Genomic DNA, 18176 nt, shown 5'->3' with positions numbered 1-18176 from the left:
AATCCATGCTAATGTCTAACCAAGGTCTATTAGGAATAGCCAATGGCTGCAACAAACTAGCAGGTAAGCAAGTCTCACTCTTCAACCTCTGGCATGTATCACACTCCCTCACAAACTGTTTCAAGTCCTTCACCATACCCGTCCAGTAAAAGTCTTTCTTAAGCCTCTGAAAAGACTTTAAATAGCTAGAATGACCCCTTAGAGGGCTAGCATGAACCTATTGCAACACTTGAGCCTTCAATTCTTGAGCTGAACTTCCCAAGAATAGCCTTCCCTTGTAGAATAACAAGTCATTACAGACAGTAAATCCAATTGGACCATCACTACCTGACTGAATAGCAAGGATAATCTTCTGGATTGTAGCATCAGAGGTGTAAGTCAGCTTGAGTTCATCCAACCATGTGGGAGTAGGAAAAGAAATCATGCAGAGAGTCCCCACCCTAACATCCCTAACCTCTTCAACCCCCACAACTTCTTTTCTGGAAAGTGCATCAGCTACCAAATTATCTTTCCCATGCTTATATTCAACCACAAATGCATAGCCAAGGAGCTTAGTTATCCATTTTTGTTGAGCAGGGGTTCCAATCTTCTGTTCCAGCAAGTATTTAAGGCTTTGATGGTCAGTTTTAATCACAAAGGGTCTGCCAAGTAGATAGGGTCTCCATTTCTTTACTGCCACTACCAGAGCTAGCAACTCCTTCTCATAAGTTGAAAGGGCAAGGCTTCTGCCCTTCAAAGCTTGGCTATGGTAAGCAATTGGTCTCTGGTTCTGCATGAGGACAGCACCAACACCTACTCCAGATGCATCACACTCTACCACAAAGGACTTAGTGAAATCCGGTAGAGCCAAAACAGCAGGTTGTGACATTGCATCCTTAAGGAGTTGGAAAGCTTGAGAAGCTTCAGGGTTCCAGTTAAATGAATCCTTTCTCAATAAAGCTGTTAGAGGGGCAGCAATTTGTCCATACCCCTTGACAAACTTCCTGTAATAGCCAGTCAACCCCAAGAATCCCCTTAAAGCTTTCACATCCTTAGGAATTGGCCATTGCTGCATAGCAGCAGTCTTCCTTGGGTCTGTCCTGACCCCTTCACCAGAAATAAGATGGCCTAGATACTCCACTTCCTTACAAGCAAACACACACTTTGATTGTTTGGCATACAATTGGTGTTTCACCAAGACTTCCAAGACTACATGAAGGTGATGCACATGGTCACTCACAGTCTTACTATATACAAGGATGTCATAAAAAAAAACCAACACAAATCTCCTTAAGTAAGGCTTAAAAATGGTGTTCATGAGGGATTGGAAGGTGGAAGGTGCATTGGTTAAGCCAAATGGCATGACCAAAAACTCATAGTGGCCTTCATGAGTCCTAAAGGCAGTTTTAGGAATATCCTTCTCCCTCATTCTAATCTGATGGTACCCGGACCTTAAATCTAGTTTAGAAAAGACAGCTGCACCAAACAATTCATCCAATAGCTCATCTATGACAGGTATAGGGTATTTATCTTTAATTGTTTCTTGGTTTAAGGCTCTATAATCAATGCACATTCTCCATGAACCATCAGCCTTCCTCACTAAGAGGACTGGTGAAGCAAAAGGGCTGCTACTGTTTCTAATTAAACCAGCAGATAGTAATTCCCTAACAATCTTCTCAATTTCATTTTTCTGGTAGTAAGGGTACCTGTAAGGCCTCTAACATATAGCTTGAGCTCCTTCCTTCAAGGTAATTTGGTGTTCATGGTCCCTTAAGGGTGGCAGCCCCTCTGGTGTAACAAAGACTGACTTAAACTCATCTAACAAAGCAGCCACTCCTTCAGGCAGTTGGTCCATACCCTCTGCAGCTAATAACTGAGGCTGGAATGTAATGTGAAGAACCAAACCTTTCTCAACAGATTGCTTCAAGAAAGTCTTCCCATCTTGCAATTGAGACCTTGTGCTCCTCAACCCTTGTAGCAGTACCTGTCTATGGTTATAACCAAAGCTCATTGTAAGCATCTTGAAATCCCATTGAATTACTCCTAAAGTACCCAACCACTGAGTCCCTAGAACCAAATCACACCCTCCCATTGGCAACACATGCAAATGCACCATAAACTCATTCCCTTGTACCCGGATTGGAACCTCCTCACAAACACCTTGAGTTTTAATCAAATCACCATTGGCAACCTTCACCTCCAAGACTTGAGAAGCATCAACATTCAGGTGCAGATGTGACACCAATGCAGCATCAATGAAGTTGTGAGTACTCCCTGAATCAATAAGAATGACAAAGGACTTATGCTTGATCCTGCCCATGACTCTCATAGTGCCTGAAGTAGGGGTACCACTCAATGCATAAAGAGTAATCTCAGCATCTTCCTGTCCAACCTGATCTGCATAGCATTTTTCTTCAAAATCAGTAATGTGAACTCCAAAGTTGGTGTCTTCCTGAGCTAACTCTGCAGAATCCAATAAGAACAGCATAGCACTCTTGCACTTATGGCCAGGAGCCCACTTCTCATCACAATTGTAACACAACCCTTTCTTCTTCCTTTCTTCCATTTGAGCAGGAGAAATTTTCTTGATGGGCAGCCTTGGTTTATACTCCAATAGAGAAGGAGTTTTTGGAGGAACTCCCAAAATGGAAGGCTTGTTCTGATCCCCTTGAACTTTAGCAAACTTCTTGCAACTCCAATTGTACTCTTCTTGAATTTTTGCCAAACCAAAAGCCTCATTCAATGATCTAGGACTCAACATTCTCACTGGCAGCCTTATTTCATCTCTTAAACCACTTAGAAAGCAACTTAACTTGTGAGCAGCAGATAAACCCTTAATCCTATTGGACAACACTTCGAATTGAGCTTTATACAAGGACACTGAAGCAGTCTGTCTCAGCCTTGTAAGTGTTTCCATGGGATCATCATAAGCCGTGGCCCCAAACCTGATGTGCAATGCTTGAATCAATGATTCCCAATCCACAAAAAGACCTGCATCTTCACTATCTTGAAACCAGATTAAGGCTTCACCCTCCATATGGAATGAAGCTAACATTAGCTTCTCTGCAACAGGTGTATTATAATACTTGAAGTATTGGTTGGTTTTGTAAATCCAACTAGCAGGATCTTCTCTAGAAAACCTTGGGAATTCCAATCTCACAGGACGAGACAGAGCCATTGTTGATGAATTAGCATTTCTGGCTTCCACATTTGTTGGAGATTGAGGCAATCCACCTTGAACAGAATCATTACACCACTGCACCAGAATTGCTAGTTGCTGAGTCATTTCGTTCATGGTACGTGTGTGTATTTCCTGGATGGTACGCATTTCTTGAATCTTTTTACCATGATGATCAGACGTAGTTCTAAGCCCAGCAATGGCTTCCTGAGTAGCAATAGTGCTTGATCGTGTTTCTGCCATGGCCAAGGAAAGCCAAGCTCTGATACCAAATGTAAGGAATTTGAAAATGGATAGTTGAATTCGAGGACAACTAACCTCCAAGAACAGGGATAGAGGAAACAGAAACAGAGATAGAGAAAGATATTAGAGAATGGGAATAGAGTATTCAATTAACAAAATGGTTCCCCCTTTTACAATCTGTTATCCCTGTTTTTATACCCGTAGCTTCCACTCCAAGCTTAGCTGTATAACTACCTTCTAACCACCTTGACAGCTCATCAATCTAACTAACTCTAACTACCTTGACAGCTCATCCATCTAACTTACTCTTCCCTCAGCTAACCACTTCTATATCTGCTGTATTACACAGAGGCTGCACTGGAGGGCCACCTCTCATCAGCTCAGCACGCACGCTGCATCAGCAGCTAGCACACCTTCATGCAGCACCACATGCATTGGTCCTTAGCACCATGCACACTAGCCATCAGTCACATATGCACACACATATCAGTCACACACATACAATTGGGTTCCTAACATTGATTATTCGATCTATTATGCAAGTTTTAGGTTAAATAAACAATCATAAACATGAAACCATCGGTTCAATGACTGTGTTAGTGGTCACCAATAGTGACTTTGAAAGAGCAGTAAGCACAAACCTTAATATTTCAAATTGAGCAACTACAAAGTCTCTAAAAACGTGCCTTAGAGTTACCTTAAATACTCAATGAAGTAGGTCTAAAACCCTAGACATCTGATGGGCTGATGGTTGAAGAACTGATTCTGGTATGCGACTTTCAATCAGTTGAAGACTTGAAGTTAAGTTTCGACTGGTCGAAATTATTAAATATGCATATCCTTGAATCACCTTCTTTCCTATTCTTACACACTGAATACTAGCTTCTTAAGTATTGTGATCTAATCAATTCTATAGACTCTATGAAATATATCTAGACAAGTTTGTGTTCAAGTGTTTGCTAACTAAACTATACTAAGTATAGAACCTAACATTTAAAACAACAAAAAATATTCTTCCAGATTTCTCATCATGAACACTATTTTCAATGGATTCTGAGACAGAAAATAATAATCTTTTTGTTGGCTTACACTACTGTTACTCTAATGCGACATTTTCACACCTAATTAAAAATCAAACTATTCTACACCATTATACTTTTGTAATTAACTAAACAAATTTCTTGAGAATCCATTTTTATGAACCATTATACTACTGTGACTTGGTTGGGCATTTTCACAAACATTTATCATGCTGATTATAAACTAACTGTGAAAAATCTAAATCTTAAAGACCAATATTCCAAAATCTTGGAATCAAACTACCATAACAAGTGGGTTAAGCCATTGAGACAATTTGAAACAAAAGCCCAAAATTCAAAAAAGAAAAGAAAAGAAGAAGAAAGTATAATCATGTACAATGTAACAGTAGTATATGCTATCAAAAAAATGTTACTGTCTGTCTCGGGCTCCATAGAAAACACTCATGGATGAGAATTTTGGAAAAAGGTTTTTTAGTTGTGATAAATACAATCAAAAATTCAAAATGCATCTTGTGAGTTCTTAGAATGACATGATTTGGAAATGTTGCGCCATTTACAATCACCCCCTATGGAATATAAAGAAATCAAAAGATTTTTTTGGATTTTAACAGCAAAGACTGCATGAAGCTATTTGCTTATTTCTAATGGTTGCGGGGGACACTGATCGATTTTATAGTGTAGGAGGACATTATGAATGGTGCAAAATTTAAGGGGGGGGGGGGGAATGTAGTTAACCTTATTTTTGTGGCATAGTGTTTGGAAAAAAAAGAATAGGACAAAAGGGAATTTTTTTTCTAAATAACAATAAATATTAAAAAATTTAGTTAATTGTCACGTTTTAAAACAATATTGAAAACTAGCATCTCGAGTGTCTAAAACTCGAGTTACAAGATAAAAACCGAGTTTTTAAGTCTCGATTTGTAAGTGGATCAGTAAAAAGGGGAAAAAAAGAAGCTGAAAATCGAGTTTTAAAGACTTGATTTTCATAAATTGAATTAAAACGCCGCTATAGGTCTATAAAACGTCACTATAGGGATTAAAAACGCCACTATAGGACTCCATAAATCTGTACTAAGAAATTTTTTTTAGGAAAACGCCGCTATAGGGATTTAAAATGTCACTGAAAGGCTTAAAAACGCCACTATAGGTAAAATTTTTTTCACATGAAATGGATCTCGAGTTTCTAAAACTCGAGATGCTACTTTCCTTTATTGTTTCAAACGTTGCCTAACTAACTATATACAATTCTATTGCATTGCTGTTTTGCACATTACCTCGACAAAAGGGATAGCAATTATCATGCATGCCAACCTGTCTATTTTCACAAAATGAGATATTAAGGTTAAGTTTGGTAATAGTTTTTGTTTTCTATTTTCAAAAACTTGTTTTTAGGAATATAGAGAAAAAAAACAATTTTCTTGTATTTTTGAAATAAAAAACATGTTTGATTAGTTGAAATTAAAAAAATAGTTTTTTGAAGAAAAAAATAAAAAATACTAAAATTTTTTGTTACTTGGATTTGTATTTTAATGCTAACTCATTAAATGAGACAATTCATTAAATTATATGCGTATTTTCATTGACTTTTAAAAATTAGAAAGTGAAAACAAATTTTTGCATGTTTTCAGTTTCTTTCACAAATTGAGTTTTGAGAATAGTTTTTGTTTTTTGTCCATTTTAGGTTGCCAAACAAGTTTTTTAGTTTCAAAAATAGAATTTTTTTTTTTTGAAAACAGAAAATAAGGGCAAAAAACAGTTACCAAACATACTCTAAGTACTCGAATGGTAATGTGCACAGCATATATATGATCCATACTGATAACTCTTAGTCTCACCTTGTTAATTATGTAGTAAGGATATATATATATATATATATATATATATTTTTTTTTTTTTTTTTTTGGTTTTTGAGAGAGTTTTAACTTATGGCATCCGCTTTTAATGATAGCCCTTTATTATCAGACTAAGACACCAATTAGTTTTTGATGTAGGCAGGGATTGAGTCCCTAATATTTTATTTAACAATCAAAATTTTTACCAGTTGAGCTAATTGAAACCTACTATAAAAGATTATTAAATCAAAGCAAATTCCCCTTATAACTCAAGCAAATGAAGAGACCAAAATAGTAAAAACATTGCCATGATACTTTTACATATATAAGAAATGAAAAATGATACCAATAACATTAAAAAAAAAAAAATACTCTTACAAATTTATTCAAGTTCATAATGTGAATTTTCTCTTTACTCCAACAATATACATTTGACTAGGGATGGTGATTGTTCTAGGAACTAATTCCACGGAGAACTATCATAGTTGCCACTATCAAGATTATAGAGACAAGGTCCCCCCTCTTTCACACTCCACCAGAAAATGCTTTTGCATCGGTCCAGGTCTCTTCTATAGATGTAAATATCAAATTGGTGCGATGCGCCATTCCAATCCATACTATGGTAGAATTGTGTAGTGGCGTAAAAGTTAGGTTTGAAATTAAATTCAAATGTGCCACCTTTAGGAAGTGCATGGACTCCAAGATCGTCATCCTTGGACTTACAATGAATGGTCAAGTCCAAACCATTTTCTAAATCATTAGAGACTTTCATATATACTCTAGGTAGGAAAAAATTTGCTTCGCACGCAGTTATCAGCAAGAGTAGTAGCAAGGATGCTAATCTAATGAATGGACTCATGATGTTTGATTGAGATTTGCTGTTGGTGGGAGATAACTAAGGTTTGACATGGATCTAATGTTTGTGATTCTTCTATTGTATACTACTTTCACTTCGACATTTGACAACTTTAGAATTAAACAAAAATGTAAAAAAATGGAGATTCCTAGAGATATACTTTTTTTGTTCCTTTGATTTGTGTGAAGCCTAATTTGAAGATAGGTTCTTTGTTAATTAAGAAAAATAAAAATAAAAATAAAAATTGGTAAAAATGACTCTCAATGATGAAGATAGTTATTGTGTCTCAATTATTGTTGCATGTAAAAATTTCCATAAATATTCTTAATAATCCATATAATTAGTCTCAAATTACCACAAGTCTATGCAGTACGGTTAAAATGGCCAATTATATTGTGCCATGTGCTACTCAAGGTTTTGAAACTCGGACCGTTCAATGAACTGTAAAAAGGAGAGGTTTAAGGTTTTTGAGATTAGACTGAGGTCGAACAGTGTGACATTATAATTAATTTAATAATTAAATAAAAAATTATATTAAATTATAAATATAAGAAATAACTAAAATAATTAAATTAAATATAAAAATCTATCTTTCAAATGTATTTTTTTATATCATAACTTTCACAAGATAAATAAGAAATATCAAATACTAAGCAAAGGTAGATATAGTATTTATTTATATGTTGATTAGTTAAACTTGTGATAGCAATAATAATATACAAATTATAAGGACACTTATATTATATTAAGTAAAATAAAAAATTTAAATTATTTAATAGTTTTAAATTAAACTATTTATATACTCAATTATATCTATTGCTTTTAAAAGAAAGTAATTTTAGAATCATAAAATTATATATATATTTTTGCATAATTGTGAATTTGAATGCTTATCATTTATATAGACTCATTATTTTTTCTTTATTAGTTACCCTGTATTGTATCACAATTACAATAAAAAAGTTATGAAATAAATTGTGGTATTAGATTTTTTTTTCTTTAAAAAAAATTGGAAATATTAATTGAAACTAGAAAGTTTTTTTTTTTTAGCTCAACGATAGAAAACTTTTATCAAAATGCCATATATAGTCATACAAGTAAAGCTAGTGCATACACTAGCATAGGGGGGACATCTACTACATGCAATGTTGTCCTAAAGGCAAAAACCACAGATAGTCATATAAGAGCATTTGCAGCAGTGTAGGTATAATGCTATAATGCTATATTTTAGCTATACTAATACTAAAATGGTGCTCCAGCAGTGGAGCTATATCCATTTTTTTTTTAGCTCCACATGAACAGTGTACATCTATCTATAGATGTGCACTGTTCATGAGAGCTAAAAAAAAAAAAAAAAGGTTTTATTCCAGCTTTTTATTAAAAAAATGCCTCTCTCTCTCTCTCTCTCTCTCTCTCTCTCTCTCTCATTCACTCTAACCGTGCCTCTGTCTCTCTCTCACTCATTCACTCTCATCTCATCTCTCTCAATCTTACTCTCTTGACTCCGGTATCTCTCTTAACCTCACTCTCTCAACGTTGTGCTCCGGCTGCTGTGTCGTGGTTATGCTCCGGCCTCGTGGATCGAAGTGGCTTCCCTCACCTCCACTCCGCCATTGGGTTGTGGTTGTGCTCCGGTGTGCGTTGGTATCGGGGTTGAGATCGGTGTGTGGTTTCAACGTTTGGGTAGCTGGATTTGGGTTTGGTGGGTTTCGGTATTTAAGTTGCTGGATTTCAGGGGTCATGGTGGAGATGGTGGTGGTGGTGGGTCGTTTTGCTGGTAGTGGGTCGTATTGGCGTGGGTTCGATTTGTGATGGATGGGTCTGATTTGTGATTTATGGCTGTGGGTTTGATTTGGGTTGGTTTTGTTTTGTTTTGTTTTTTGTTTTTTTTTTTTCCTGCTGTGGACTGGTGGCCGATGGTGGTGGTGGCGGTGGTGGTGGTTGTGGGTGTGGTTGATGGTAGAGGTGGTTGTGGATTTGTGGGTTCAATTTGGGTTTTTTTTTTTTTTTTTTTGCTATTGTGGACTGGTAGCCGGTGGTGGTGGAGGTGGTGGTGGTGGTTGTGGGTGTAACTGATGGTAGAGGTGGTTGTGGATTTGTGGGTTTGATTTGGGTTGGGTTTTTTTTTTCCTCCTGCTGTGGACTGGTGGCCAGTGGTGGTGGTGGTGGTTGTGGGTGTGGTTGATGGTAGAGGTGGTTGTGGATGGTGCTGTGGAGGTTTTTTTGGGTAGTGGGATATATTATTTTATTGTAGTGGTTATATTATTTTATTGTGATGTTTATATTATTTTATTGTATTGAAAGTTAAAATAAATCCACTGCTACAGCATGTATGTAGGTAAAATAGATAAAGTGACTTTTTGTATAGCTAAAAAGCTAAAAATTTAGGTCCACTACTGTGGATGCTCTAAGACCAAAAGAAGACAGCCCCATTTAAAAGTTAAGATATTTGTCACATCACGTTGGGCAAGGTGAAAGAAAAGGAATGGCTGAAACTTGTCTACCTTTCCAATGTAATCACGTGGAGGGGCTTTGGAAACACAAATAAAAAAAGAATACAAAAACTAAAAAAGGGAGTGGAGAGTCTGGAGACGGACAAATGAAAAGAGAAAGAGGAAGAAGAAGAAGAAGAAAGTCCAAGTGTTAGCTAAAAAAAAGACCGTGAGAAACATTCACGGTTCTAAGAACCGTGCGGTTTGACCGTGGTTCACACGGTTTCATGCTTTTTCTTCATAAAGAGGTTCTTAAGATTAAAAGAACCGGAATGAGGAGAGGATCGCGGTTAATTCGGTCGGACCGTATGGTCCGATTCGGGTTTCAAAACCTTGGTGCTACTTAGTGGGTCCTACTATTTAGAGTAAAGAAAATTTTGAAGTGTCACTAAATGAAAATTATAAAGAATATTTTAAAAAACCAATCACAGAATGACATGCGTTGATATTTAAATTTAAATTGACATAAGTAGTCTAATTAAATATAATCATAGGTTACTCAAAATTTAGACACATTGACGAATCAAATAATGACATGTGCCCTTTAAAGAACAAGACTTAAAGTCTCTCATTTTGTACTCTATCAAAACCAACCATGTGTTATCAAACAAACATACAGAAAATGGAGATTCCTTGGAATATGCTGTTTCTATTCCTTTGATTTGTGGAAAACCTAATTTGAAGATAGGTACCTTAATTGTTTTTTTCAATTCTAAGTAAGAAAAGAAAACTTTAAATGGCTCACAGTGATGAAGATAGTTATTGTCTTGCAAAAATTTATGTCAAATTTTCCATAAGCATTTTAGTAATCCAAGTTAATAATTACACACACATGGTCATAAATTCACACACAACTTTTTTATGAAAAGCTAAGATTGTGTGGTTTTTTGGAAGGAAAAATATTGCTTTGACACTTTCTACTAGGACTTATGAGTGTTTATTATTTTGCTCCGATTTACACTTTACATTGTGAAAAATATTGTTTTACACTCGTTTTGTACATTGTCCCTACATATCACCTTATTTCATGTTTTAAATGTGGATATCATCAATGCGGATATCATCGCACTTTGTGATGTGCACATTTATTTATTTATTAATATTAACATTTAAAATGTAAATTAGGGTGATAGCATATATAAAATGAATGTAAGCTAATCAAGGCCTTTTATGTAAATCTACTAGCAAAGATGATACCATTAAGAAAATAACCACCGTGCACCCTTGGCAAGATGGTCATTTTACAGGTATAAGAGTGTTTGTGGGTTGTGGAAGTAAGGGCCAGAGTTTAAGTCTCTAGGAGGGAGTTTCACACACATTTACATTTATATTAAACTAGAGTAGAATTTGTATCTTATATATATATAAAATAGTATAAGCTGTAGATCTAGCTAATAGGCGATAGAAAATAGTGTAAGCTGTAGATCTAGTAAGGCTGGCAACCTGTTAACTTTATAAACGCATAGTTGGGTTTGTTTTTAAAAAAATAAATCCACATTGAGACTTGAAAACTATACTATAAATCACAAGGTCTGATTATTAACACATTAAACTCATTTTTGTTTATCATACAGGTAATTAAAAGGATAGAAAAATACAACAAAATAAAATGATAATCTATATTGAATGAAAAACATTATATTTTTTATTGATTAACAACAGTGAAATCATTCATGTATAAAGAAAGCCTAGTTGATCATTTGCAAACATATTAAAGGACGAATAGGATTTATATGTAATTTTGTAGATCGTCTCTAAACTGGAAACCACCTTACGTCAAGACTTTTAACCCTAATTTGAAGTTATCTAGAAATTAATGATCTCATATTCTTAAGCAACATTGCTTTTCTTTCCCATCCTTTTCCTCCTCACTTTTTCATTTTTATTTTTATTTTTTTAGTTTTTATTAGAATCTAAAATTAACAACATGATGATTTTTATTTTAGGACAAGTAATTAACATGTATGCCAACCTGTCTATTTTCATGCAATGAGATATTTTTTGTTTTTAAAATAATTCATGCAATGAGATTTTCAGTACTCTAATGGCAATTTGCAAACTTATATATGATCGATAGTTCAAACTTTGATCCTATATTGTAAAGTTGTGATTTACAACTATGTTATTATGTTGGCTTTAATTTCGTGTTAAATTTGATTGTATTTTTGTTCAATCAATTTCTTGTATTTATTGTAGGATTTAATGTAAGGATTGTGTGTGAGAGTTTGATGAAGATCTGTGAAAAAAAAAGATTTCGCGATTGGCTCGCAAGTGACAATCCGCAAAAGGCCACGTGAGTAGCATATGTTAGAATCTGAATAGTCTCATGCCAGGTTGGATTTCGTGAGTCACTTCACGACACAGGCCAAGTCTCTAGTGACCCGCGAAACTCATTGTTTAGAGCTTTTTAAAGTGTGTTTATCTCATTTCTTTGCTAACACTACATAAGCCCACATTATCTATGAAATTGTAAGGAGTTTTTCTAAGGAACTTTTGAGAGAGAAAACCCTAACTATATATTTGAGAGTTAGAGATTGTAAATGCACAATCATTTACACACCATTTCTCTAAAGTTTTCCTCTACTCCTACCTCTTCATCTACACATCCTTGAAAGGTTCTTAGCCTAAATACTTACCTCACCCAATTTGAGTGTTGAGAGAAGTTTTGGTGCGTATAGGAAGCATTAGAAGAAGCCATTGATTCGTGGAAGCAATTTAGAGCTAATTGCAAGATCTCGATAACTAATGAAGACATGGCTCTATGAAGCCCATTAGTAACTGGAATATGGAGAGTTCAATTACAACATTGAGTAGATTAGGCTTGTAGGGTCTTTTAGATATTCGTGTACTCTAACTTTATTCACTAGTGGATCAATTTCAGCTTGGAGGGCCATAGAAAGGTTTTTTCCTAAGTACTTTGGTTTCCTTTTTGATAACTCGTCTTGGTGTTATCTCGTGTTTGTAGTTCTCTTTACTACTCTTTAAGCTTTACATTTATTGTTTATTGCACATGCTTATGCCTTAGACTACTCTAAGGCTTAGAGCAGTGTTTCGGTTTTATTATGATTCATTTACTCTTGTTCCACACTTAGTTAAGTTAGAGTAAAAGTAATTAAGCCGTAATTTAAAATTTAGGGTCTAAACTAATTATAGAACTTATAGTGTTTTATACTATTTGAGCTTTCATATATTATCATGAAAGGTTGTAAAATCAAAACATCAATTCCCCTATAACTTATAAGGAAATGAAGAAACCAAACTAGTTAAAGCATTTAAAATATATCATTGCATATAATAAATAAAAAATTATACTAATAATATTCAAGCAACAAACTCTTAACATGTTTTTCTAAGACTAGAGAGGGATAAAGTTTCTCTCCAAACTAGTTTAGAGGAAAATCCCTCAAACTCCCTTTATATCTTTTTATTGGATGTGAATTTTGACAAATCCACCATTCGATTAAATTTTCTTATTGTATTTTTCATGCGTGCAAAATTTCAAGCATCAATCAAATGTTCAAATTTCAAGATCTTGTAGTCTTAAAATTATGCATGAAAATATGTTTATAGAATGAATAGTAATTAACTTTCAATTTAAATGAAATTTGACATGCATGTTAAGAACATAAAGAAAATACAATCCAACGGTTAAATTTTCAAACATATATATCCATGTTAATTTTTTCGTAATAGTTTAAAAAGTATCTCTTTAAACTAATTTGGAGAGAAACTTTATTAAAAAAGATTATAAAAGATTCGACTATATATTATGTTAAAGCTTATTTTAATGGTAAAAGAGAATTTGTACTTTTCTACTTATTATAATAATTAGAAACAACCTTAACTCATGACTATTTCACTGTAATCTTCAGGGATTGGAAGATTTTTAGAAATGATTCCATATCCTTAAAGAATTCTTGCTTTTCTTTTCTTTTCTTCACTCTTTCATTTGTTTGGTTGTCTAGTGTTTGGACTATTCAATTAGATGCGGACGATTGAGATGCATGCATGTATGCCTCTTGTCAAATTGAAAAATTTGCAAAAATCATATATATGAACCATTACTGGAAACTCTCACGCTATTATTGAATGCGGATGGATGGTTATCAAATAAAAAAATCATACCAAATTCAAAAACCAAACTCGTTAAAACTTGGGCTAAACTTGGTTGTGCTTTAGGCAGTGGTGGACGGAGAGAGGGCTATAGGTCGGATCCCTGGGGTTTTAACTTTCTGGAAGTAAACTCTTAGGCATTCAAGATCAAGGAGTACATATTGTGAATTTGCACTGTGTTTCAATGAAGGAAAAAAGATCCTAAAAATATCCTTGATGAGGGATGTAGATTATTTTTAACATTACTTCCAGGAATACAGTGGCGGAGCCAGGAATTTTTTTTGGGGGAGGGGGCCAATATAATTATAATAATAATAATAATTATTTTTTGTGTGTGTATGAAATGTAAAATGGTAATACCCAAAGGCAAAATCACAAAAGCTTTTTTTTTTTTTTAATAAGTAATTAAAGCCCAAAACATCTAACCAATTATATCATTACGTGTAACATCATTGGTAATTAAGCTCAATTATAAATTCATACACACATACACATATGTGTATATGAAATGTACAATTTCATATAAATTGGTCAAACCAATCAATAAGATCCATGCATTCACTCTCTCTCTTTTCCCACATTTCCTCAGCCAATAAGCACAACCAAAAGTCCAAACTTCTAACAAATTATACCATAACATTTTATCTAGGTTATTAAGCTCAATTATACATGCAAGTATACATATAACTGTCTATTAATTGTTCCAAGCACTTGATAAAACACAATTTCAAGATCCAAATATTCAGCCTCTCTTTTTCTTTTCCCACTTTTTTCCCCTTATACAAACTTGATATCATTAATGGATCTCTCAACCCCTTCAAAAGTAAAATTGTTCCTCTCTTTCTAAATAGTCTATATAACACAATGTGTAATCTTTTCCCACATCTTCCCAGCAACCAAACAAGGCCAAAAGTAATATATATAGATACACACTGTTTTTGATTGTGTAAGATCAGAAAGAGTTGATTTTTCTTTCCATTTCTCACATTTTCTCAGTCAACAAGGACAACCAAAAGTCCAAACTTCTAACAAAATATACCATTACATGTTAACATCATAGGCAATTGAGATCAATTATACATACACACACAAACATACATAGAATTGTCTATTAAGTAGTCCAAGCACTTGATAAAACAGAATTTCAAGATCCAAAAACATTCAACTTCTCTCTTTTTCTTGTTCCTCTCTTTCCAAATAGTCTACATTACACAATGTTTAACCTTTTCCCACATCTTCCCAACAACCAAACAAGGCCAAATTAACACACAGAAACACACTATTTTCGATTGTGTAAGATCAGAAAAAGTTGATTTTTCTTTCCATTTCTCACATTTTTTCAAACACCAAACCGAACGAACTAACAAACTATAAGAAAACGATTATGATCATTGCTGATCAAGCTCCATATATATGTATATAACACCTATATGTGCATATACTAAGTTGTACATATACTACATCGATCTAGGTTATATAAGCAATTCCTGATCAAGCTAAATATATGTATAAAACACCTATATGTTCATCTACTAAGTCGTACATATACTATATCGATCTAGGCTATATAAGCAATTACGACGAGCTCCCAATTGATTTTAAAACACGTGACTAGCATTTATACATCCAAGTCGTATATATACAATGTTGATCTGGGCTATATAAGCAATTACGATGAGTTCCAATTATAGCCAGTATATTTAAAAAAACATGTGACTATCACTTATATGTCGAAGCGATACATATACTTCATCGATCTAGGCTATATAAGCAATTACGACGAGCTCCAATTATAACCAGTCTATTTTAAATTTTAAAACACATGTGCCTAGCACTTATATGTCCAAGTGGTATATATACTATATCGACTAAGCAATTACGATGGACTCCAATTATAACTAGTCCTTTTTAAAACACATGTGACTAGTACTTATATAATGTGTCTAAGTCGTACATATAGTATATCGATCTGGCCTACATATGTAATTACGAGGAGCTCCAATTATAATCAGTCTATTTTAAAACACATGTGACTAGTACTTATTGTGTCCAAGTCGTGACATTATATTATTATACATTATACAAATATAAAAATGAATATAATATGTTTGTTTTTAGAGGAGGGTACCTTTAAGTTGGCCAGCGATGGCTATGAGGTAGTGGTTGAGCTTGAGGGAAGCTTGGTCAGATGAGAGATGGGTTTGGCGGAACGAGATGACGTCGTCTTGATCGTTGAGATTGATGCTTTGGAGAGCAGAGGACTTGAGAGTTTGGGGTAATGAGAGACCAAAGAGAGCGGAGGAGGCTCTTGATTCCGCCAGCTCCAACACCTTAGCTCCGGTCATCAAATCGGCGTTGTCTTCCGCTGCTACCACCGTCAAGTCTGCCGCTCTCAGCTGAGTCCCATCTACGATGGTCAACGCTCCGTCTGACATTTTCGCCAAGAGAGGGGGAGAGAGAAGACTTTTTCTTTTGGGTGGGTTTGAACTAAATTGGCTTTGTTGTTTGAAATCTGAAATGCGAAATGTAGTTTGTTTGGGACATTTTGTTGATTTTTTTTGAAAATTGACATCCTATCGTATTATTAAATACATTTCTATACTGAATAATAAAAGTTGAGTTTGAAACCTAATTGCGCTAAATAGTTACTTTTACTGATGAGTAAATTAATTTTCTATTATTTGTTACGATTAATTTTCTTAAATTTAGAGATAATATTTAACAACTATTTAATTTAGGTAAAATTTTATCAATTTACTAGTCTCTGAGCATGCATACTCAGAGATTCTTTTATATTTTTAGATAAATATTAATAATTTGAATCTATTATAATTAAGAAATATATATTTTTATTTTTCAATCAAATAAAAATGAAAAACTTTAAAGATAAGCAGTAACTGTAATATTTTTTTTGAATAGAAAAAATCTTAAATTTTAGAAATTTTCTTTTTGAATTTAAAATGAAATTTGTTATTTGACATTGATGACCATATTTCTAAATGAAGTTACCCTTTAATAATGAGGGTATTTTTGAATCACATAAAAGTACAGTTGAAAGAATTGAATTCTTTTATATATAGTATAGATTATAAAAAATTCTAAAGTTAAATAATGTAATATATATATTAGAAATGGGATTCGAGTGGATGAATCGTGAGCGAAAGGTTGACACGTGCCAAAACAAACAGGCGCTCAAATAACAACCATTTCTTCTCTTGAAAAAAAAAAAAAAACCACTTTTTCTTTCTCCAAAAAAAAAAAAAAAAACCCTACCTTTTAACTTCTCCTCCAACTAAAACTCTATTATCAATATTTTAAGAACAACTAATTAATAAATTAATTTTATATATTTAAAATTCAATAAATTTAAATTCTATTAAAACTAAAAGTCAATTATAAAAAACTTAAATCCCAAATAACAACCCACGTATTCTTTCTTTAAAAAAAAAAAAAAAAAATTCTTGACTTCTACTCCAACTAAAAGTCTCTTATCAACATTTTATGAACAACTAATCAGTAAATTAATTTTATATTATTTGTTATGATATATTTTCTCAAATTAAGAGATAGCATTCAACAGTTGTGTAATTCAAATAAAACTAAAAATCTATCATTAACATTTTCTAAACTTAAGTCCCATACATCTCACTTTTTTGTTTTTGTTTTTTTCCTCAAGTTGCATCTTAATAAATTAATATTTTATTAGAATATTAAGTTACAAGACTCTTGACTAAAGAATAAGATGTAATAATAATTTAATTTAAATAAAACTTTACCATTTAAGTTTTAGAAATTTAAATTCTAGTCCAATTAATATATATATATATATATATATATATTAAGCCATGAATTTTCGATATAATTTCTTTTAACCAATGAAGTCATCTTTATAATTAAATCCCACATGATACACCCCACATTGTTGTATTTTGTTTTTCCCTATATGCAACTTACACTTATATTTTTAATAAATCCATCTTACTTATTGTTCTTTGCTTTTAAATTTGCGTGAAGGATATTATGTCAAAAGTAGCTTAATATTCTCTCTCAAAAAAAGTAGCTTAATATAAAGAAGTAAAACAATAGACACCCATTTAAGTTATTGGTTCTCTTACATAAAATTTTAATTTTTTTTACTTAAATTAATTAGTAAAATAATTATATATTATTTTTTAGAATATATTTCCTCAAATTAAGGAATGATATTTAAAAAATTTTTAATTTAGGTAAAATTTTATCATTTAAATGTCAATAAATTAAATTCTATTCAAACTAAAAGTTTATTATCTATACTACTATTTAAGAGGTTTCCCTTATTTGGGATTCTTATTTTTTTGGTTAAAAAATGCCCTTACATTCTTATGTTTAAGAAGAGACAAAACTAAAAAACAATCTGGTAAAAATATAACTCTAACTCTCACTAAAACATTACCTAAAAAATAG

At 33.1% G+C, this 18176-nt stretch overlaps 1 protein-coding gene across 1 annotated transcript; it reads right to left on the bottom strand.

Moving 5' to 3' along the window:
- Window positions 1-217: 217 nt before the first annotated feature.
- Window positions 218-16168, bottom strand: LOC126719366 (uncharacterized). Its single transcript, XM_050421935.1, has 4 exons — window positions 15862-16168; window positions 12257-12398; window positions 1788-3419; window positions 218-1685 (listed from the first exon to the last, which is right to left on the bottom strand). Exons 1-4 carry the CDS (start codon window positions 16166-16168, stop codon window positions 218-220), a joined length of 3549 nt encoding a protein of 1182 aa, XP_050277892.1.
- Window positions 16169-18176: the final 2008 nt, after the last annotated feature.

Source organism: Quercus robur, chromosome 3 (assembly GCF_932294415.1).
Source record: "Quercus robur chromosome 3, dhQueRobu3.1, whole genome shotgun sequence".
In the NCBI taxonomy this organism is placed as follows: domain Eukaryota; kingdom Viridiplantae; phylum Streptophyta; class Magnoliopsida; order Fagales; family Fagaceae; genus Quercus; species Quercus robur.
The sequence above is the reverse complement of the archived record's forward strand: the minus strand, read 5'-3'. Positions and strand labels throughout refer to the sequence as shown.

Bases quoted from the DNA above. Each gene is read 5' to 3' on its own strand.
- LOC126719366 (XM_050421935.1), bottom strand. From the start codon at position 16,168: ATGTCAGACGGAGCGTTGACCATCGTAGATGGGACTCAGCTGAGAGCG. The intron at 3,420-12,256 runs GTAAGTATTTAG...ATTTGGTATCAG, and splicing joins CAACACTCAAATTGGGTGAG to AGCTTGGCTTTCCTTGGCCA. The intron at 1,686-1,787 runs GTCAGTCTTTGT...GAGGCCTTACAG, and splicing joins GCTTTGTTAGATGAGTTTAA to GTACCCTTACTACCAGAAAA.